At 35.5% G+C, this 24,395-nt stretch overlaps 1 protein-coding gene across 1 annotated transcript; it reads right to left on the bottom strand.

Moving 5' to 3' along the window:
- Window positions 1-292: 292 nt before the first annotated feature.
- Window positions 293-24,372, bottom strand: LOC115891024 (transmembrane protein 131). The gene is made up of 18 exons (XM_030911415.1): window positions 24,168-24,372; window positions 24,053-24,111; window positions 23,907-23,998; window positions 23,729-23,852; window positions 23,559-23,672; window positions 23,380-23,502; window positions 23,154-23,317; window positions 22,745-23,037; window positions 21,412-21,671; window positions 19,274-19,450; window positions 18,986-19,210; window positions 17,175-17,366; window positions 16,243-16,459; window positions 13,852-14,732; window positions 10,114-11,165; window positions 4,767-5,596; window positions 2,340-2,557; window positions 293-576 (listed from the first exon to the last, which is right to left on the bottom strand). Exons 1-18 carry the CDS (start codon window positions 24,259-24,261, stop codon window positions 484-486), a joined length of 5,208 nt encoding a protein of 1,735 aa, XP_030767275.1. The 5' UTR covers window positions 24,262-24,372; the 3' UTR covers window positions 293-483.
- Between the last annotated feature and the right edge of the window lie 23 nt (window positions 24,373-24,395).

Genomic DNA, 24,395 nt, shown 5'->3' with positions numbered 1-24,395 from the left:
CTACTAAAGTGATGGTTTCTTTTTCACGTTAGCCGTGAAGAATGTATGTTATATCAATTGAAGAGTGGAAATACCAAAGGGGGTAAGTGCCAAAATTATTTTTTCGAGATAAATGAGAAAAACAGTATACCAGCATACCTGTATACCACAAAGACTGCGGATATAAATAGAACACACTTGGTATGCTTATTTCTCCTAAGTAAATAAGTAGTAATACTAAGTTAGTAAGATTCTAGCAGTTAAAAAAAAAGTAAACAAATTCTAAGAGCCAAATAAAACACACTTCCTATGCTTTGTTCGTTTAAACATTTATTCAAAAAATTAAATCAAAAGGAACAAGGTCATCAACTTAAAAACAGGCCTCACAGTCGAGGTAGTCGAAGAGACGGGAAAAAATCACGAGTATTATTAATCTAACGCAGTCTTAAACAACACGACGACGAAGGGAGAAAATGGGTTATGGTAGGTACTGGTACCACAAAATCATTCCCACGGGTCCTTCTGCTCCGCCCAGGTACAACCGCTGCCAAAGGGACTGTAAGATTCACCTCTTTGTTGCAGTCTTCTTTGTTCTTCCTAAAAACAATTCATTTCCTATTAGTGCTAGTCAGATTAGGCTTAGATCATAATAATCTACGTGAATAAGTAAATTCGCTTTGTTCTTATTGATTTTATATTTTTTAGTCTAGCCAGTCTAGGCAAATAGTATTTTTTTGCGGTTTTTTTGCTTATAACTCCAAAAATTCGGCAATAGTGCGTCGGGCATCTGTAGCTCCTAGAATAAAAAAAAGATAGGTACTAGGATGTATTTAAGGAAAATATAAGTTCTATAGGCTGGCTCAAAAAAGTGTGAGTGGATCGGGATGACTTTTTTTAAATAGAACAACCTGTATATTATTGCATTTTTGGCTTCTTTTCAGATCACTTTACATAATCCTAAGATATGAGTAAATATATTTTGAGAATTTCAGAGTATTAATAAATAAATAAAAAATCGTTATATTTTTCAACTTCCCTTTAAAAAATATTACAAATACAAGAACTGTCCTGAAATCAAAACTATATTAGGTATTTAGTTTGGATGATCTATACTTACTTTGCTACAAATATAGTAATCTTAAATCATACAGGGTGTTCAAAATTCTACGCCAAACTTTCTAAAATATAATTTATTTTTTTTGTTTTTTTTTAAATGGAACACCCTGTTATTATTTTTTTAGATGAAGAGTTAAAAAATTACATTTTTTTGTATTTAAAGTACTTCAAAAATTTTAATGGTTAACACAGATACAAGCAGTATTATTTCATATGGCTCTTTCAACGGTAAAATACGAGAGAAATCATTGGGTGGCTTTGATAAAATTAGTTGTCGAAAATGCCATACGAAATATAAAATCGCGAATATCTGTGAAACCGTTAAAAATTTCGAAACACTCTAAATACAAAAAAAATCGTTTTTTAATTCTCGATCTACTGAAAAAAATTGACGAAAATATACATACAGGGTGTTCCATTTAAAAAAAAGTAGAATTTTTTTTTATTTAGAAAGTTCAGCGTAGAATTTTGAACATCCTGTATGATTTACAATATTTATTGCAAAGTAAGTACAGACCATCTAAAGTAAATACCTAATATAGTTTTGATTTCAGGACAGGTCAGAAAGGAAGCCAAAAATGCAATAATATACTTTTTTGAGCCACCCTATAGAAGTTAAAATATTCTTCTGAAATGCATCCTCGTGCATACTTTAGTTCTGCACTTGAACAAAATTCTCAATTTTTTAGTCTAGGAGCTACAGATGCCCGACGCACTATTGCCGGACCCTGTATACAAATTCCTTTATGAAAATCTTCGGTAAAAATACTTGAAAAAGACTACTAATATAATATTACATTTATAGAGCATTAATATTTATAATATAGTTGTTTAAGTCCTCCTGTTCTCCTACACCCACAATTGCGTTGAGAGCCTTTCTTGCATTTGCAAGAAATTTAACCCTCTAGCTCACATAAAGCCCGAGTTACGACTCCCCAAATACCCATCTCAACTTCCTCTTTTTCGATTACCACTTTTTCGATTGTTACCACTTTTCGTGAAGTTAGCCCGTGTGTCACGGTCTTGAAGTTTTACTACCAGGGCGCGTAAAATGTGTCACTTCAATATATTCACAATTTTGGTTTAATTCATATCTTCATAAAAAAATTAATGATTCACATTTTTATAAAATTTGTCTACACAGCAAAAAACAGCTGATAGACAGACAATTCATAGAAACAAAGTCGTGTATAGTACGTTAAATAGCATAGCTTCATTAATTTAAAGACAATAACTATTTTTACCTCTGTCCTCCTTCTCATTTGGATCTGCTCGTCGAACCCCGGCGGAGTTCTACGAGGTGTAGCAGTCGAAACGTCGGCGGGAGACCAGGGCTTCCACACCGGGTCCCACAAATACAAGGTGTTGCTTTCCAATCTTGGAGTCGAATCCAGAACATCGCTGAATGTGTTCGACCAGTAATCGGTCGATGAAGAATATGCCGTTCTGTTCCAAGGATCCTCTGAAAAAAGGGTTTTTGTGAACTATTTGGATCAACTACAAAGATTAAAAAACACTTCCGTGACGTTAATAACAGTAATTACATTAAGGACTAAAGAATACAAGGACATGTAATGCCCATATACAGGCTGCAACAGAATTTTTTACGTTAGACCCTTGTATATGAATTTTTAAAGTAGTTCAACCTAAGACGTTTATGGATGTAAAGCACCAGATGACGGGGCGGGAGACCTACAGAAAAATATTTTTTGTTACTCTGAATTTTGAAGCGACCAATAAAAACAGAGAAAATAAAAATCGATAATTTTCGGACTGTGCCAATTGGTTACTAATCGACCATATACTTTTTGTCTATTAGATATGCTATAAAAGCTGGTAATTATACAATTCGACCAATGTAAATACCCGACAAATTCCGCAAGGCCGACGAGGCCGATGCTTTTCACTGATAAGAAAAAAAATGTTTGTTTAGATAATTTTCGAAATATTTTTTCCTTCTGAATGCACATTTTTAAAGTATTTTATATTCTTTGTCCGCTTGATCTATTATACTGGTCGCACGTATCGAAGTTCTTCTGTTTAGTTTTAAAAAATGTTCTTATTTCTTTATAGTTGTAGTGGCTGTAGTGTAAAATTAGATTAATTTTATTAAGTTTAATTATAATGTTTAGTGTAGAATACCAGAAATAGTTTAGTAGTGTTTTTATAGTTTATTATTTTGTAGTTAAGTAGTAGGTGAAGGGATAATTTGGTTATTTTTTCTTTTTGTTTGATTAATTAGTAAGTTTGATAATTTTTTCAGTGTAAAATACAAGAAGTAGTTGTGTAGTGTAATATAAGAGATTATATTCGTTTATTTTGTAGATGAGTAGTAGGTGAAGTTATTTGGGTATTTTTTCTTTTTGTTTTTCTTCTAATTGTAGTAATTCTATTAAGTATTGTGCTGGATACATATCTTCCTTCAACTTCGTTGAAAAGTGCCTTATCATATAATTTTGGTTTTCTGGTAGTAGAATATACAAAAAAAAATCAGATTAAATTTATTTTCAATTAAATTAATCGACTCTTATTAATCAAATTAATCTAGTCAAATTATAATAATAGTTAGTTTCTAATACTATACAAGGTGAGTTTCCTACGATGTTCTCTATGGGTATCTCGGAAACTACTGGAGATAGAAAGTCGGTTAAATGGGGAAAGAATTAATAAATATATATATTATTAAATAAAACCTGAGTAATAAAATTTAAACAAAAATACACTTTTAATGAAATTATTATGGAATAGAAAAATAAGAAAATTAGGTTACTTTTCAGGTGTATTTACATTTAAAGTTATGATTACGACCTGTGATTATGTTGTATAAACGCATATTAAAATTGTGATTGTGACTGTGCTTTTGCTTAAGACTAAAATTATGATTATGAAATAATAATTGATTATAAAAAATAATATTCTGCTAAAAATTATTATAATGTAATGTTTAGTTTAATAGATATGTTGGTGTGCAAGTGTTTACTTAAGATATGTTGGATATAAAATACCGTTAAGAGTAAGCACTATAAAAATATTTATACGATACGATAAATGTTGAGGGAAATGATTGAAAATACCGTATGATCGAATAAAAACGGCGTCAACGATGGCTATGAAATGAAGATCGTTGTCATTTTATATGTAAAATTATATGGGAAATGTCATCGATCGTCATTTCCAAGCCAACTGGACGCCGTTTTTTTTTTCGATCATACGGTATTTCGTAATATGCCGAAAAAAAAAGCTGCTATAATGGTTTATTATTTAGAATTTCATTATTTAAGTTTACTAAACTGTAAAAAAGGTACCTGTAATAAGGTAAAAAAAATAAACTGTAATAGACGTTGCATCATAATACCTAATAGTAATCTACAATGATTCTTTTTTGCCAAAATTTAAAAATGTCAACTTATAACTTACAGAATGTGGACAACGTGGGAGGTGGCAACATTGCATCATCTCGAAGCACGATAAACAAATTTCCCGAAACTGAACAAGCGGCACTCAAAAGTTTTTCAATATTTTCCGAAAAATGCCAAGAAAAAAAATATTATTTTCAACATTTTTTTTCGCAAAAAAACCTCATTGGCATGTTTCTTGGGGGGAGTCGAAATATACTACCAGTTAAATACTTAAAACAGATGTTTAAAAAAAATTAATATATTTTGAATTACCTATAGGTGGCTCATTAAGTGGCATGTGATGCTTATCAGGCTCAACCAGTCTCTGAGATTGATCAATAACGTTGTTAAATACCGGCTGCTGCATCGCTGGCTGTTGATGGTTCCACATCTCCATAGGAGCCACGTTTTTGAATAAGTTACCCTCTGCTCCCTCCATACGCACACCCTGCGGCTGACTGAAGAAGCTCTTGTCGCTCGCCAGCAACGTGTTGTTGCTGATCGCAGCTATAACACTTTTGTCGTTCATCGGCGAGAACTCGACGTAAGCATTGTTCAACGCAGAACCCTGATGGTAGTTTTCCGCTAACAATTCGCGGTGTTCCTTAAAGAACAGATCCGGACTCTCAATCCCCGGGGTTCCCAGACGTTTCGAACCTATAGGACCCAAATCAACGGGCTTGTAAGGCTCGACGTACATAGTTGGTTTCATGCTCATTGGTTTGCTAGGTTGCTTCAGCGGACTATTTAGAGTTTCTACGTTCTGTCTGGAGTTCGAAATGTTATGCATGTGGAAGTAATGGTCTTCTACGGTGACTGGACCTATTCTGGGCTGTAAGGATCCGATGCTGGGTTCTTGAGACTGTTCGGTGCGAGCTACTACATCGCTGAACCTTGCTCGGTTTTCGCACCAAGCCGACGAGCATGTCGTGGTGGGCGCGGGGAACGGAATATAAAAACTGACGGGGCTTTTGGAGTGCTGTTTCTCCGAACCAGACTCGCTTTCGCTTGTTTTTGAGCGACGCTCGTTCAGACTCTTGTTGCGGTAGATGCATGATTTTTCTTTGCCTCCTTTTAGCTTATCGCCTCTTCTTTTGGACTCTCTGTAATTAAAACAAAATCGTTGATACGTGAAGACATAATATTTTTACTAATGACGGGAAAAACCGATTAATTTCAATAATCGAGTACTCGAGTTTCAAGCGATTGCAATAACCGAGTGATCGCTCGAGCGAAATATCACTCGTATTTAAAAATACGGGTTTTCACTCGTCGATTGCTGTAAGTACTCGTTAACGCCAAGCGCCAAGTAGTAAGTTGCGTGCGCAGTGATGAATGGCAAGCAGCAAGCTACGAACGATTCGCTTGATTTAGTTTATTTCAAAGCATTGTCGATGTAGGTCGTAAAATTTTGTTCCTCAGATACGCAACGGATAAATATATATACGGCGTCGTATAAATTTGCTACCTGCAATGTATGTAGAAAATTCGCTCGGCTTTTAATCGAGTATGTCACATTAAAGTCGGATTTCAATTTATTTCATTCTAGGATCGCTTGCGTTCGTCGCTTGGTATTCGTCACTTGCGTCGCTCGTTCATAATCGAGAGATGTCGGTTATTTCAATAATCGAGTACTCGAGCGAATTTTCGCTCGAGTTATGCCATCACTAATTTTTACCGTTAATTGAAAGAATTGGAAAGATACGCAACCTAATGGGCGAATTCGTGACAAGGCTGATTTGATTTACCCTTAATTCGTCTCAAGTGCTGTACGGTGGAGACACCACTCTTTCTGCGGCCAACGCATAAAACACTTATTTTCTCTATTTCGGCTAGCGAATGCATATCGAAGACGGTGTGGAAATGAAAGCGACAGTGTTGCCTTATTAAAATGTGTAATATCTGTAATACTGTTACGGATTCCGTAGGTCCACTCACGATAAAATACTTAACGATTTTATTTGTCTCACTCTGTACACACAACTTATACTATTTACAACACAATTTATGCAACTACTATTACTCTAACGGTACTGGCACCTTCGCCAATTAATTCATAATTTAAAACGCGGTATTATCAAACTTCAGACCTCAACTGTCCCAACTGCCGGTTACGCCGGCTTATATACTCTATTGACTGCTTCTCGAAACCTCTACAATTCTCGGAGAGCGTTCTACTTCATACTGGACAATTCCATTGTCTGATTCGCTTACTTGTCAACTTGATTAAAAGATGGCGCCTAAAAATGTATTTTACTTTCTGGCGGATGCGCCATTTTCCTTGACACGTTGCGGTTGTGCAAGCAACCAGTAATACATTTTAGCGCTACATACACTTTGACCTTGACAATACGTTTGACAAAAATATATATTCTTGAAAATTTATTCGTGTTAAACATAGAATAAACAACAAAAATAAAAATTCTTTTATAGGTACTGAATATGTCGTATGATCGAAAAAAGTCGTTTAGTTGGCTTGGAAATGACGATTATTGACACTTACCATACTATTTTTGCATATGAGATAACAATGAACTTCATTTCCGAGTTAACTTTGACGCCGTTCTTTGTATAATTATACAGAGTGGCCCATCGAAAACGTTCCGCAAGGCATAACGGCCAGGGTAATTTTTTTTTCAGAAAATTCAAAAATACGTTAATTTTGTTTGTGAGGGGGACAACTTTTGCCCCAAAAATGATTGCAAAATCTTCAACCCTCTGAGCGGGGGTGTCATCCCCCAATTTTTTTCAAATGGGAAGGGGGGTCAAGTGGTACCGCAATGAAAAGGGCTTTCTATTATCTATACTTTCCCGCTTCGTTTTTGAAAATCGGTCGAGTCATTGAGAAAATATGAAGGATTGAAATTTGAAAAGTTTATTTAAACATTTATCAGAGTAAATGATGAGGATAAATTTCTTCGACCAATTGTTTTTTGTTATTATTTCTAGATGTTTTCGCATTTTTTCACTTGCCACAAGGTTGAACGATCAGGTGCGGTAGTTGCTAGATAGCTGTTTTGTGACTTGTGCGTTGAAGTTCTTCTCAATATCGTTAAACTTTTTAACAATTATCACAACCTACTTGCAGAAAAAGTGGAAATAATCGAACTTTATTTTAAAAATAATGAATGTGGCAATCGCGTTGCGCAGATATTCAATGAACGCCATCCTAACAAACACCTTTATGGCAAAATTGTTCGCGAGTTAGTAGCAAAATTTCGCGAAACTGGTTCCGTTATGAATAAAAAGAGGCAGAGGGAAAATCCTGTAGTAAATGAAGCTATGGAGGTATACTTATTAGGCCAAGTTGCCAAGTACGCTGAGTACAAGAAAATTAGCCAATGAGACCGGCGTGAATCGTACAAGCGTCCAAAAGATATTAAAAAAAGTTCCACCCGTACCAAATTCAGTTGGTACAAGAACTCAACGAAGACGTTTTAAAATAGAGTAAAATAAAGTTTATTTTTAAAATAAAGATCGATTATTTCCACTTTTTCTGCAAGTGAGTACACCATAAATGTTAAAAATTTAACGATATTGAGAAGAACTTCAAAGCACAAGTCACAGAACAGCTATCTCGCAATTACCGCACCTGATCGTTCAACCTTGTGGCAAGTGAAAAAATGCGAAAACATCTAGAAATAATAAGAAAAAACAGCAAATTGGTCGAAGGAATTTATCTTTATCATTTACTCTGATAAATTTTTAAATAAACTTTTCAAATTTCAATCCTTCATATTTTCTCAATGACTCGACCGATTTTCAAAATGAAGCGGGAAAGTATAGATAATAGAAAGCCCTTTTCATTGCGGTGCCACTTGACCCCCCTTTCCATTTGAAAAAAATTGGGGGATGACACCCCCGCTCAAAGGGTTGAAGATTTTACAATCATTTTTGGGACAAAAGTTGTCCCCCTCACAAACAAAATTGACGTGTTTTTGGATTTTTTGAAAAAAAAAAACTCTGGCCGTTATGCCTTGCGGAACGTTTTCGATGGGCCACCCCGTATAATATTATATTAAATTGTTTAATGATAGAAAATCCGTATTATTAACGTACTGTATCCCAAATTCGTAAATCTACGGATTTATCAGTATTTCTGGCAACACCGTCTCCGGCAACCACCCACTCTGTCGACTGAAGGCAGAACTACGGTACAGTATTCTTTATCCGCTGCGCTGTAAAGAGGGCAGAGCTACATAATCGCCCATAAGGTCGCGCATCTTATTTCTTCAATCAACGCTTTTACCGATCAAAATGTTCAGTAAACCCGTTTTATCAACTAAAATTATAGTTATTTTTTATACAAGACGATAATGCAATTTTATCGTCGTTTATAAAACAATATTTTTTTCCATTAGCGAGTTACGTTTTAAAAAATATCCAGAAAATATTATTTCAAGGAATATATTACGAGTAGAAAAAATATTGTGCTGGGTTGGCGTTGGTTTCTATGTAATTTGACAAATAAATAAAGCTGCCACCATGCCTAGGAAACTCTTATGGAAGTGACAGGTTGTAGCCGAAGGTCCAGTACTAGACGCACGAGGGGGCGCAATTAGCAATAAAAAACTACAAAATTTAAAATTGTACCTGTTTTTACCTGGCTTTTACCGTCAAATGTAAAATTTAACCTGTCAACAGCTGTCAATTTATATTTTATTTTGCCCATTATCCGTAGATCGTGTTTTAAATTTGTTTTTATACGGCTCTGTTCTTGTGTTTTTTCATATTTTTTAACTGTAGACAATGGTTTTTAAGTGTTGTGTTACTGGCTGTAAGAATTACCAAAAACATGCCCAAATGCATATGTTTCCGAAGGATCAAATAGTAAGTGTTAACACGTCTTACATAGTATAAACCAAGATAGTTTCCCTTCCTTTAAGATTGTTAATTAATTGTAAAATAGGTTGCCCTAATTGTTATAGATCTAGATATATTTTATTATTATAATGTTTTGTATTGTTTTTGCTATTATATTCAGTTCAATAAAGATGGTTTCTTATAGTTTTTTTTGTGTTTTTGATATATCCCCTTTGTCATTTTAATTTAAATCCATTTATTCGAATAAATTGGTTCTTTCTTGAATCAATTTACTTGAATAAATGGAAAAATCCGAAAAAAATAGAAACTATCCGTTTTAAATTTATGTTTTATTTCGTTACTAGACCCACGAGATGGCGCCACCGCTCGGCCCGGACAAAATGTATTGCGTTTCCTATCTATTTTATATTATATAGTATCTTATCTATGGCTGCCACTTTAGTTGTCAGTTTTGAGTCAATATTTTTTAATTCTCTTTCGTGTCGATTGCTGATTGAATTGGAGCCAGAAATGGCTCAAAACAAAATAAGTAAATTGCCAACAGATATTCAGGCTGAGGCGACAAACGCCATATCCAAACTACTCCATTTAAATCCCGAATAACTTATGAAAAGGAATACAAAAATTTTCAAAAATGGAAGCAATTAAAAAACGTGCGATAAGAAATACAGTTTTTAACCTATCCTCGCTGTTAAAGTATCATTTAATCTACCCTTACGGTTAAAGTACTATTTTATCTACTATTTTTGATAGATATAAGGCAATTTTAACAGTTGCTATGGAAAAAAATAATTACCTGTTATGAGAAAAAATTCTGTCGCTAACCCCGTCATGTTCGTGCTGTTTCGTCTTTCCTTTTAGCTTGCTATTGACAAAACTGACGTGTTTGTTCTTGTACTCTGTCAAATTCACAGCAATTTCCTTTGGCTTCGCCGATTTTTCCAATTCAGTTTTTTTCTTTGGCAAACTCTTTATCGTCTGATTCTCTTTGTCCACCTCCTCGCAATTCGAACCACTGTTACTACTTTCCGTTGTCGTAGAAGAAGATTCTTCCTCTTGAGTCGATTTGGGTGTTTTTTTGTTTGAAACCGTCTTGTTTCTCTTTAATTCGGCTTCTTTTTGTTGAGCGTGTTTTTCTTTTCTTTCCTTTTCTTCCAGCAACTTCAGTTCTTTTTCGGTTTTGCGTTCACGAGATTTCAGCCGGTGTCTTTCGAACAAAAGATCTTTCTTCGTCTGTCTCTCTCTATTCCGATCTTTATCCTGTTTATCCGAGTTCTGTTCTTCATCAATGTTCACTTCGTCTTCATTAAAGCTATTTCTCTGAGCCAGTTTTCGCTTAGCTTTACCCGTAGTTGGTACAATGGCAGGTTCATTCTTTACCACTTCTTGTGCTTCAAGATCAACTACTTCCGAAGCTACTTCAACATCGGACTTCTTTTTGTCCTTAAACTGCATCTCGTCCTTGACCTGGCGACCAATCTTTCTCAAATCGAGAACCGGCAACATCGGGGGTGCGTTTGAAGTGATGAAAACATCCCAGGCCTGTCTTTTAATGGCTTCGGCGTCCAATACCGCTATGAACATGATGAGAAAAAACATGACCTTCATGAATACGATGGTGATGTAGCTCATGTAGAGTTCCCCAGGTGGCCGCGCTATGATTTTGTCGCACGCCTGGCAGTAGACGTAGGGAATAGTGGCGTAAAGAGAGTAATTGACGAAAGTGTTAAGGCTGGTGGTTAAGATTAGCGTGCGAGAGACTTTGGTTAAAGTTAGGTCTGATGTAAAGGCGATTTCGATTCTTTTCGTTGAGTTGGGTGGTAAGGTAAAAGGGTCACAGTTTAAAACCTGAAAATTAAGAAAAGTTTCAAATTATAAGACCGCTTTAGCAAACATGATATTTTTTTATTGTTGTGTATGTAAAAAAAAGATTACGCGAAATTTCTTCAACAATGTGCCACGGCTAGAGGTGTGTAGTTCGTGAACGAACTAGTTCCAATGAACTATTCCGACCCCGGAATGAAAGGAACTAGTTCCTGGTTTCTCAAAGAACTAGTTCCTCAGGACCTATTCCGGGATCGAGACTGTGCCCGATATATAATAATATGCGACGGCGACGAATCGGCCAGCGTGCGTAGCCCGATGGTAGGCAGGAGTGGGGAGTGCCAGCCGTAGGTTATCGGATTTGGACCTAGAGGAACTATATAAAAGAGTAGTTTACGTACGTACCGATCGGGCTAGGCAGGAGTGGGGAGTGCCAGCCGTATGTTATCGGATCCGGACCTAAAGGAACTAGAGCAACTAAATAAAAGACTAGTTTACGTATGGATCAGCCAGCGCGATTGATGCTAGGCAGGCGTGGGGAGTGCCAGCCGTATGTTATCGGATCCGGACATAGAGGAACTAATTAAAAGACTAGTTCACGGGAATCTATTCAGTCGGTAGATCCGAGATATAATACAAGGCGACGACGAATGATTCGGCCTTGTCTACTGCCACAGCCTAGCCGGCGCGCGGCGTAATTACCACAGAAAATTGTCCTGGATACTGTTTTTGATTTTTAGTTTGTTTTTTAAATATTTTATGGAAATGTTTCACTTTAGGTCCATAAAATTTAGAAATATCTTATAAAACGAAGTAGATATTTTGAATTTTTAGACAAAAACAAAAAGCTTGAAGTGAGGAGAAATGCAATTTTTCGTAAAATTTTTGTAATATTTGCTCCAATTGATTTGTGATATAATTTTGTAAACTCTGATTTGAGTTTTTTTTATCTGGATAGATTTATAAAACTTACGTTTAAAGTTATAATTAGATATTTTATATTATTTCAACAACAAACACATAATAGTACAGCGTAATGTTGATATGCAGGTCCAAAACAAAAAGTGCCGTTATATTTTTCAGTTTTCGTTGTCAGCCGCGGATGTTTCAGTGATTTTAGTGTTGTCAGATATTTTTATTTGCGAAATAGAAATATTGCGTTTGGATTGCAAAACTAAAAGTGGAAGTTTTATTGCAATGTAAGTAAGCGTTTGTCCATTTTATATTTTACTTTTTTCATACCTACGACAAAAATACATATATATTGAAATTTTATAATTATAATAAGCTTGTAATCCTGTAATTGACATAACTGTTATGTGATATATTCCATTTAAATGTAATATATTACATAAAAAAAGAAGAAGAAGAAAGGAAATAAATTTAAATTGGAATGCCTGTCAAAATTTTGGATCGCGACCGTTGTACGCGATCTGGCGCTACTATAGCAGTTGCTAAGAACAACCGCAAACAAAAACAGAAATAATCTTCTCTTGTCAAAGTCAGATTCTTCAAAAATTATAAAACCTCTCAAAATCTAAACCGCTCTCTTTGAAAAAAATCCAAAAAGTGTTTAAAGCGTCCATTTTCAAAGTTATTATTATCTTGTGAGTTTAAGTTTTATTTACTCAAACCCGGAATAATTGTGAAAAAGTGGCATTAAAAACTTAAAAAGCTGTGCTGTGAACTGAAAAATAACTAACCTAACCATCGTGGACCGTGGCATAATGTCGGTTTTCAATGTTTCATAGGTATTTCATACATGTCCTTATATAAAATAAAGTTTCTTGTATGCAACACATTGTATTTTATTTATAAAATTAAAAGATAATAATAATAAATTTGATTAAACAATATTTGGTGATAGAATTCCGGAAAAAGCCGAACCGCTCCGAAATTTTCAAAAGCTTTGGATCGCGACCGTTGCAAGAATAGCGCCAAATAATATAATAGTGTTTACATTGTCCTTATGGGTACTTTCCAATCTAAACTTGTTTAATTTATCTATGTGCAGAAGTAATTCTGCATAACACTTTTTTCAATACTTCAATAATATCAATAATAAAAATTTCCCCATTTGGTGTAATCTTTTAGCACACCTTGTGTATATGTCAGTTTTTAATAAATAAATCATTCAAAGGCCAGAGTGATCCCATTTTTTCAATAAAATTTTATGTTTTCAACAAAAAAATTCCTGGAAAAATTACTGAAAAAGAATACTAGTGTTAAGCTTGATTTTCATGCATCCGTTATACGTTGATACGTTGGTCCGACGGTGCTCTGATTGGTCATAGCATTTTTGCGCCACTTTCCATCCGTAAATATTTTACTTCAGCCCATCAACGGACCCGTTCATACGATAACGGACGCTTTGACACTTTTTTGACAAATTTTATCTAACTTGAATAAAAATAAGTAAAATAGCAAAATCATTATGGAAACGAACATATAAAATGACACCAACGTATATCCGATAAACGGAGGCATGAAAATGCAATAAATTTAAAAACTGCGTTGTTTTCTAACCAAACAAAGTATTTAAATTCTACCAATAAAATTAATATCATATCAACGTATCGTCGGACAACGGATGCGTGAAAATCAAGCTTTAAACTTAGAGAAATATTGAAAATTGATACCAAACGCATTAAATTAGTACTAAATAATATTAAAAAACTGAGGAACTCTAGTAAAAATGGGTATAGCTTACTTTAAATCCGAAGCCTTCACACTGATACCCGTTTATGTAAAGCCCATACACCTGCACGGGTATTTCCCCTAAATTCTTCGCCGATATGCTCCTCTTAACCGTCAAGTTCGGCACGTAATTCAAAAAATATCCGTCGTCCTCTTCCTTTACACAACCCTGAAGGCTCTTCTCGTTAATATCAAACAACAGCGGTTGTCCCGTCCCCTGTTTGCGGTTGCCTAACTTAAAAACGGGCACGCTACCCTTTCCCTTCAACCTCACCACCTCTAAAATTGTGAGGTTGTTGCGAAGTAATATTAAGCTCGAATAAGTCTTCGACTCTTCGGCTTCAAACTCCAAAAATATCTTTTTGGATTGGTTCGGTAGTAACAACACCGGTAGTGAGGTTTTGTGAGTGGGGATTCTCGAAATGTCCCAGAAATAGTCTCGTGATTGTTCCAGGAATCTACGGTCAAAGAAAAACCCCTTGTTAGGGTATTTGAACTCGGAAAATGGTACGAAATTTTCCGGTAGACCACTGAATAATTTTTCGGCTTCTGGATAGTCGAAATCGAACAAGATCTGAACGATGACGTTCTGATCGGATGGATTGTGCAGTAGTAGACTGCAGCGCGTGGTGTTGCCAACTTGGGCCAACGGAAACTCCAAGGTAGAATTATTTAATAATAAACTGTCGGATATCAGACTGGGCCAGATATATTTCACTTTGCTCTGGAAAAAATACCCTTTGATCTCCGATGTATCTAGTCTAAGTGAGATGTTGGTCCAGGGATTCGAACCTCGTTTCGTAAAGTTTAGATATCGATTGTAGAGTGTTTTGACTAGCTGTAAATCGTAGTCTAGAACTTGTTTGGTGATGGGCAGTGTCCGTAGCCATGAAGCTGAAAAAAATAATTTCACGTACAAACTTGTAAAAATAGTAGTCTAAGAGAGACAGCTCTAACTCCTTAAAGACGTAGTGCTACAGAGCGTAGGTAGTAATAAAAAAATTTAAAAATAAAACCCCGCTTTTATGTTGTTATCTGCCTAACAGGATAAATTGTAAAATGTACTTTGTAATTTATGCAAAAAATTAACAGTTAAAAACTTTGGTATTACGGAGAGCACAATCTCATTAAGGATGTGATTATCTACAACTTTTATCTGAAACCTTTTTGTCTAAAACTGGTTATAATAGAATTAGACTCTCTAGCTCCAGTAGTTTCCGAGATATCCATAAAGAACATCGTAGAAAACTCACCCTGTATAGGCTTGGCGCATTTTCTGCCGGTGCTGCCACCATCGGAGAATATCGTAAACAGCCGGCATATACAAATACATACACGAGTTTAAGTAGCGAGTGTACGAAAAATTTATTATTTAATTATTTTAAAAGTGTTTGGAAGTATAATTTGTGAAAATTCTAAAAATAAAATTAAAAAAGTAAATATTTTGGTATCCTCAGTAGGTCTAACATGTATTATAATTTATTATTGAAGCTAATACAAGTTTTTAGATGAGTTCAACTACCGGTAGCGAGCATAGTTTTACGCACCGGTTTTGCTAGTGGGGACATAACTTGGGCTATTTCGGCTATAACAAAAAAAATTGAAGGTACATAATTATAATTTTAGAAGATATTCATAAAAAAATTTAAGCACTAGTTGATTAAAAAAAGAGCATACCATTAATATTGCAAGTTATATTTTATTCTCTCATAGTATATGTCTATTTAATTTTATGATTATGTAATGGGCACTTTGTTTACTCACTTGTTTCGTCGAACTGCTTGAATCCATTTTTGCTTTAGATCAAATCGGTTTGAGAAGCTGTGAAGCTATAAAATATTGATTCGGGAGAGTTGAATATTCGGGAAAGTTGAGTTATTGAATGTTATTGCACCCAACAACCATATAATTACGCCCTCCTTTACGCATTAACATTTTTTCGTCAATTTTATTAATATCTGAAATTGTCAGAACACAACGCGACGCCCAGTTCGAGTTCTTTTTCACTTAATTTTTACTACTTGAAACAAACTACCTCAGTGTTATATTGTTTCAATTACTGCACTAGCAAAAACTGTAATACTTAAATATTACGACAAAGTCACGATTTCAATATTATATTAATGCGATCAACATGACCTGTAACCGCGGGACGGCCTGACATACATAGCAAAAATTTCTTATTTCTACCGTATAGAGCGCTGCTGTCGAAATTTTTTGAAATCAACTGAAATGCACCAAACCTATAACTAACTGTGAGATTTGACTTGGGGTAAAACGTAATAAAACTTGACTAAAAAGTCTAATTTGTGATTTTAACAAATGTTACAGCTGAAAAAATAAAGAATTCTACAACGGTATTTTTATCACTCGGTATATTAAGTTGGCGTACGTGAGTACTTACCGGAACCTTCGTTGAGGAACCCTACGTAACACTGCAAGCCACAATCCAGGTTCGGATTGAAGAACATTTGTCCAATAATTTTGTTCGCATTCGGCGTGACCGCCGCCGTAATAGAGGCGGACACTTTTTTATTTAAAGGTAACGCCAGTATATTTTCCACCAACATTTGTTCGGGAAATGTCGAATATACCTTCAGGAGGTGGCTGCAAGTTTTCGTCTAAAAAATCGAAATTGGCGAGCTTGCTGACTAGTTACCGAGAATGCAACTGACAATACACTGAGTCAACAAACCTGACGGTATCCATTTTAATGTTATGTTCAACCGTCTAGCAGCAAATCATATACATATAACTAAATATACTCAGCATAATCTCTAAAAAGTGAAGCCCAAAAGTGAAAGAGAAATATGGAATTCTGCATAAGTCTATTTGACCCGGATATTCATTTAACTGCACATGCCTTGCCTGAAGAAGTTTTCATTGGTCCGTGTTTTTAAAGAGAAGTGGTTGACTGACATTTCACCTAACCTTCAATTTTATTTATATTTTTATTATTTATAACACATTATCATGGGAGTTGGAAAAATATCAAAAAATAGTTGGAAACAATAAACTAAACAAAATCATTCTTTTGCGCGCACAAATAAAAAGTAATCCAAACAGAACTAAAACAACAATCAATCGGAGTTTGACGCAATCGCAGTTCAATCGATATCCGGGTGAAATAGACTTATGCAGCATTAATATGGAGCTGAGTTATGTTGTCTTTTTCTTATGGCACGGAAACAGCACATGGGGTTAAATAGGGAACACTGAGTATATTTAGTTATATTATGTATATGCAGCAAACTAGTAGAGCTCAGTGTAATGCCTTTTGCATATCTGTGAAGGTACCGCCTAATCGATATTTAAAAAATTTAGAAAAAATCTTACAGGAAAACATTTGTCAAACACGAGCTCATCAGTATCCAAGAGAAAAGTCCCAGAAGACACTTTGAAATGAACTGGAAGAGACAGGTTCTCATACGGAGTTTGAATTTGGACTTTCTCCCATACAGGACCTTGTGTGCTGCCAGTGGTGATGGCCATTTTAATGATTGCGAATCCGTAAGACGATATTCTATCCTATTTTTATAGGAAAATATATCGTTACTAACAAAGGTCGATACAAAATGGGTTTAAACATTTACAATTATTCAGTAATCTTTTCTGAGTGTATTTTCGCACAGTCATTAAAACAAGGAAACTTATATTTCCCTATTAATTTTATTTCCTGCATTTCCTTAAACTGGGAACTTACTTAATCCTTTTCTTTAAAATATAGACATATCATCAATAAAAAAATAAAACACTAAATCACCACAATACACCAAAACACTTTTACTTTTACACTGGACGCGCGTTTCGATAACCATGTTAGCATCATCAGCAGATGATTATAAACTCTGTGTGAGTCACAACCAAAGGTTCCAACCCTCAACTGTAATATCATCGATACCAAATAATTTTTTAGCTACGTCATCGAGGGCGCGATTATTAAATCCAACGTTGCCAACCATTCACATATTCGGCGAAGACCTGATTAACTGGAATTTAAATTTCCCGCGGGCGATTCAGGTGATAGCCCTGCTGTAAAAAAGGACAAGTTGCCATATTTATTTTTTTTGACATTTTAATTCGTTTTGACACTTTAATTTTGTATTACGAATTTTCGGTTTAAGTGAATTGGGTTGTAATACTTTAAGCTTAAAGCTTTTCGTTTTTTTAAGTCAAAAATTGTTCTTTTTAGAACCTCTTCTAATGCGAAATGTACAAGATGCCTAATAATCTCAACCTTATTAGAATATTTTAAACGGAAAAACGATAATAATTGCCCTTTATGTCCCTTAAGTGCTGTTAAGAAGGTGAGTTTTGTTGATGTAAATAATAACTGTTTATATATTTATAATTAATTCATTTTTGTTTCCTAAAATATTTTTATCAAGAGTCTATTACGCTGTACTTTCGGGTCGTTTTCCGGGGTCGGGTAAAGCGGGTGTGTGGCCAAAGGAAATATATATTATACTTCAGAAATCTGCCTAAGGTTTTAGCCCAATCCTGAGGTTAAGTCACATCCAAAATTCCAAGCACACGTGCTTTGATTAAGGCTTGATTAAGGTTTACAGAGCTTCAGCATTTGAAATAAAATAGTGAGCAATTTGTTACAAAACCATATAAATTATATATCACTGTAATTACTAAACTTAAATCTATTGCCGTATTGTAACGGAATTTTAAATTATGTCTTTATTTTCGAGAGAATTTAGTCTAAACATAAGGAATATTTTGTTGATGATTGACCATCAAAATCTTAAAAATAAAGGAGTTGTCTAAAAATGTGCTACAATACGGATATAGTATAATCCTTTATCTTTAATTTCCTTCTTCATTTGTGTAAAAATACCTAGCCAGTTTTACATAAAACGTTAAATGCCGAACGCTTATTTTGCTACTTTTTCAGACTTGTGAAATGGAATCTCAAAAGAAAATATGTAATAGTGGGCAACACTGTGCCGGACAAGTTTAATCATGTGACTAAAAGTTTATTTGGTATGATCTAGATATTTGTATTTCTCAATTTTCGTTCAAATTTACAATTTGGAAACTTTTCTCATGTAGCTAGTGAAAATATACTCAGAACGATTGCCTACCCCATGTTCAAACAAAATATGGAAATAAACATAAAATAATTTAATAATACTTACACAATCAGTGAGATTCTTGAAGGTATTAAGTAACAACATAGTTTTGTGGTCTCCAGTGCCACAACCTTTGATCCCTAGACCTAACAGAGGCGAGAAACTTTGAAGGCTCAACAGAGGCAAATCCACAGGATTCGGATTGCTGAGCATGAAGAATATTTCTTTGGTAGTTCCACTTCCCACTAGACCCACATTCAATGAGTAATCGTTGCTAGTGAAAGGTAAATGCTGTTTTAAAAAAGAGAAAAAACGTTAGAGAAAATAGTATAGATAAAAAAATGGTTGGCGTACAACTTGTACTTTTCCGTTGTAACTGAGGAGCGGTACTTGGACCTCCGAAACGTTCGTGATCAGTTTAATGTGGCTGCTCAGTTGCATGTTGGTCTTTTTAACCGCACTTTTAAGTCTGATGTTGAACAGGTGCTCTTTTTCCAGAGGTCGTACGATTTTTGGTGTAAAAGTTTCAATCTGAAATCATTTAAAACGATCGCGGTCATATATAATTTCGCCGGACAAACTATAGGGTAGCCTAAAAAGTGTTGGACCTCATTATGTATACAGGGTGTCAAAAAAATAGTGTATCTAACTTTGGTGGGTGATTCTACAGATGAAAATGAAACCAAAAAGTTCCTATGAACATATGCCCTAAAATGTTTCCCGAAGAAATTACAGCTCTTGAAAGGTTAAATAAAAATAATATATTTTATTTATATGTTAAATGAAAATTAAAACGAGGACTTTTTTATGTAAAAAGGTGCTCTTGTTTAGTTCGAAACAGTGAACGGTTTTCAAGATATTTGCGTTTAAAGGTTCCGATGCATCAATTTTAGCATTAGCGAAAACAGAAGATTAATTTATTTAAGATTTCTTTACATTTTATCATTTCACTAATACTAAAATCGATGCATCGTAATCTTTAAACGTAAATATCTCGTGGGAACATTATGAGATCTAGTACTAAAAACACCACCGGTGAAGGTGTGGGGAAGCCCCCTAGCGACACTGGGAACATTACAAATGAAAGTTCCAAGGGACCAAATTCAAAGGAAACTACAAGAGGGGCGGCTGACACTTGCTTAGGATCATCCTCCACAAGTGGCACACAAGCTACCGCCTTCTCCAGCAAGGGTCGGGAGCCTACCTCTAGACCCAATAAGCGACAAAAGCTACCGTTTCGTCTACCCGGCCTGGGTCAACCAGGCGGGCTAGATGATCCTCTGAGAGTAGGTCTTAGTGGAGCAGAAGCACAGATTCCTCCGACTGCTCCACGAAGGACTTGCTCCAGATTAAGCAAAAGAAAAAACACTCCTCCGAAAAGGGGAGAGTAAAGAAACCAAGAAACAACCTGACTCATCTCCATCAAAGGGCAAGAGAGGGAGCGAAAACCTCTCACCTCTTCTCCGGCAGGGAGAGAAAAAAGCCAGGATGGAAAGCCGTCCAACACCGGGAGGCAAGCAGGAACGTATCACCAGCTTTGCCGCTATCGCTGGACAAGTGAAAATGGCGGTGCTGCCAAAGGATTTCCCAGAGGTTGCTCTGACCACCGACCAGCAAACGTCTCTAGAAGAGGCTATACTGGACGAAGTAGTGGCGATCGGATCGCAACACAACGATCTACAAAATGTGGGCCAGCTGCGTTTTGCGAGGATACACTTTCGGGTGGGCATGATCCTCATAGATTGTGTATCTCAAGAATCGGCGAATTGGTTGGTGGAAATCGCACCTAAGCTTAGAAATTAGCAAGGGTCAGAACTGATTGCAGTGAAGAGAGAAAACATCCCTAAAGGGGCGGCCATCACGGTCTTTCTGCCAAGGAGGAAGGGGAAAGACACCACCTACCTGCTGAGCCTTATCCAGGGTCAGAACTTCAATGTAAGGACATCGAGTGGGCGAGTCAACTGGAGGGAGGAGGGTCATGGTCAGGTCCTCACAATAGGAATTGACCTCAAATCCAAGGAGGCAATAGAGAAAGAGGGACATATCCTCCATTATTGATGCGGTACAACACCCGTATCAGGTCTAAGGAGAGACCAAGTTAAAGAGGTGGATAAAATGGAGACAGATCCTCCAGCCTCCACCTCACGGGTTCCTCAGCCGGAGGCAAGTTCCTCGACTGTGAAGGGCGGCACGGAAAGCCAAACTCCAACCGTGGAAGGGTGTGACCCTCGGAGGAAGGACTGTTGTCAGAGGAGGATGGGAAATACCCTGTCCCCTCTACAACAGGGTTTTGATGGGTTAGACTGTGTGATGACTCAAGGAAGGAGGGCACAATAGATCTTTAAGGTCGCATAGTGATTAACCCTCTTACTCATTCTACATTCTTCTACATTCAAAGGAAATATTGCTGACAAGTACGCATGCAGAAAAAGCTATTTTGAGGTTGGAAACTATTTGGACTACCCTCGTAGTTACAATTAAACCAAACTTACTTTGAACGTCGAATCTACGTCAAATGGAAACTTGACGTCCACGATTTTGACAGGATGTAGAAATTCGTTCAGCACTTCGAATTTGCGCTCTGTCGTATCGATTTCCTTGTCGTTAAGAAAGTACGTGGTTGACAGCTTGTCATAGCTGAGCCCCCCTTTGAGGGCGGTGACGTAATAAGGTATTTCGGTGCGATTTTTGCCGTTGCGAAATTTGACAATTATATTGCCCGCAAAATCTTGATTTTTCCATGCATTTTTCCCTTAAAAAAGTCGTAAGAATTTTTATACAGGGTGCGTCCTAAAAGTGGGTCACTCCTATAACTTTTATATTTTTTTTAGATAAAAAACAAAATTTGGTAAATTAGGATTGATTGACGTATTCAATTGTTTTGGTCACTTCTTGTTTCACTAGAAATAACTACAACTTTTGATTTTTAAATGGCACCAACGGTATATTTTTATTCAATGGAAAATGACATTATGAATAGAATGACATATCATATGTCAACTTTTGACATTTTCGCTTAAAAAACCGTATTTTAAAGTTCAATCTAGAGTCCCATGTCTGTGTTAAAACCACTAATTTTTAATCAAGGAGCCTTGAACAAATAGATTTGATCATCTAATGTCTTTCGTGTCTTGTCCTGTTCAGTTTAAAGATGCCCAAATCGTTTTTTAATCATATATCAATTTTTTCAAATGGAACAAAGGTGGTTCATTAGCATATTTAGAAAAAGCATTATTTTACAAATAATTTGGTACCACATACTTGGTTTTTCAAGTCAAATTGTTCTTAACATGAACCTCATGTTACAATTTTAAACAAACCATATGCGAAAAAGTCAAAAGTTGACATATGATATGTCATTCTATTCAGAGTGTCATTTTTTATCAGGGTGCATACACACCATCCTAGAAAAAGCAAAACGGCGTATCAGAGTAACGACCTTGAATCGATTTATAGCAATTCTATTGGCTGAAATGAATCATCTGTCAAAAATTTCAGCCAATAGAATTACTGGAAATATATTCAAGGTCATTACACCGATACGCCTTTCCGCTGTTTCTAGGATGGTATGGACGCATCCTCAAATAAAGTAAAAATATACCAAGGGTGTCATTTAAAAGTCAAAAATTGGAGTGATTTCCAACAATTGAATACATCAATCAATCCTAATTTATGTCATATACTAACATACCAAATCTCGTTTTTTTATCTGAAAAAATAAAAAAGTTATGAGTGAGCTACCTCTGAGACGCACCCGCTATATTATTATTATAAAATGCCTTAGATAAAGTAGACATAAAATATACAAATATAGAAAACACTTACAATCAATTGTTAACGTTCCCACATTAACACATTTGTTCTCTTCTTCGTTACCTGGCCCGATCCTGACATTATAATATTGTGTCTTGATTGATTTTGACAACGTCGAAACGCTGTGCACCCGTACAGGTTTTCTTAAAGGATTGAACAGACATAGGCTAATCTCCTTGGGAGGATCCATCGATCCACCCATGCCAAAATCCACATGGCCCTGTGGATGGAATATGTTCTGGGCAGGAGTCACTTCAACTTCCAAAGGGACTATCAAAATTTCATCTGGATTATGAACTTTTATCCTAGAAAATTGTTTCAATCAATTTTTGTCCAGTTGATATTCACAAAAATGTAAAAAATATATATCTAAATAAGAAAAAAAATTCTTATTAGACTGATGGAAGCGGTGTGATTTTACCTGATGTAAGCGGTGTGATTTTCAGCAACTTTTGCTTCGAAGCGGACTCGAATTATAGCTTTGGTTTCTTGTGGTTCAATTTCCCATAAGTCATTGGAACCTTCATGTTGTCCACCTGGCAGCTCCAAGTGGAACCCCCCTCCACTACTGTATATTTCGACTATCTAAAATTTTAAACGAAAAATTAAAGAAAATTGTTGAAATAAAAAAATAACTGATGAAATACCTGGATAGGTTCAGAATGGGGATTGTGCATATATATTACTGGAGTGAATGTAGAATTAGCTGGCAGTTTCACACCGACTATAGGTCTTACTCTATATTTGCTAAAGATGCCAAATGCCTTGACCTGTCAAAGGTATATAGCTAGTAAACAATTATACAATTTCTTAAACATTTACTTACATTATATTTTAGAAAACCAGTTGAAGTGTGTAGAAATATAGAACTTTCAACTGGTCCCTCTTGGCGACCCAAGTACACAATTTTAAAAGTGGTGTTTCCATTTGGAGGTATGGTCTGTTTAAAATTAGTTTTAAAATTAATATTGTATAAATAATAACTGGTTAAATTACCTTATCTTCAAAAAATGAACTATGAAAATGAACCGTATTTCCAGATATAGACGTGAGATCAATTGTTTTGTTGTTATCTGTGTTAAACACAGTGACTGTTTCGGAATATGGAACTCCAAGAGGCCTAAAATTAACAGTACATTTACTTCAATTGTTGTTTACGGTAATTTTATGATACCTTTCACGGAAATCTAAGAACTCCGGTTCGAACCGAATATTTAAAGGTCCGGAAGGATTTAGATTTTCCAAATATCGTAAATATGAAATTTCCTAAAAGAAAACAAGAGTAAAGACCATTTTTAATTAGTTTCGGGTAATTTTTACCTCCTGAGTATACGATATATCATCGTCGATCAAGTATCGAGCGTTTTTCGTAATAAAGCCTAAAATAAAATAGTAAAAATGTAATAGATGAAAGAACTCTAAACCAAATCTTTACCGTGACTGCTGTCATGCAAAGTAAGATGGGTTAACGTAATTAATTTTAAGAACGTAAATACACTTATGTAACATGGCACTAATTTTTCAAACATAATCTCCTTTTCGTGCAAGTTTCGTTTTCTCAAAAGCTATACTTATTTTCATTTTGACTCGACATCCTCCGATATAGACTTGCACTTGTTATATTTTTTTGGCAATATTTGGCTTTGGCATTGAATTATTTTTG

This window comes from Sitophilus oryzae, unplaced genomic scaffold (genome assembly GCF_002938485.1).
Source record: "Sitophilus oryzae breed Bouriz unplaced genomic scaffold, Soryzae_2.0 scaffold_942_pilon_pilon, whole genome shotgun sequence".
Lineage (NCBI taxonomy): Eukaryota > Metazoa > Arthropoda > Insecta > Coleoptera > Curculionidae > Sitophilus > Sitophilus oryzae.
Note: the sequence above shows the minus strand (reverse complement) of the source record. Positions and strands in the feature narration are given on the sequence as shown.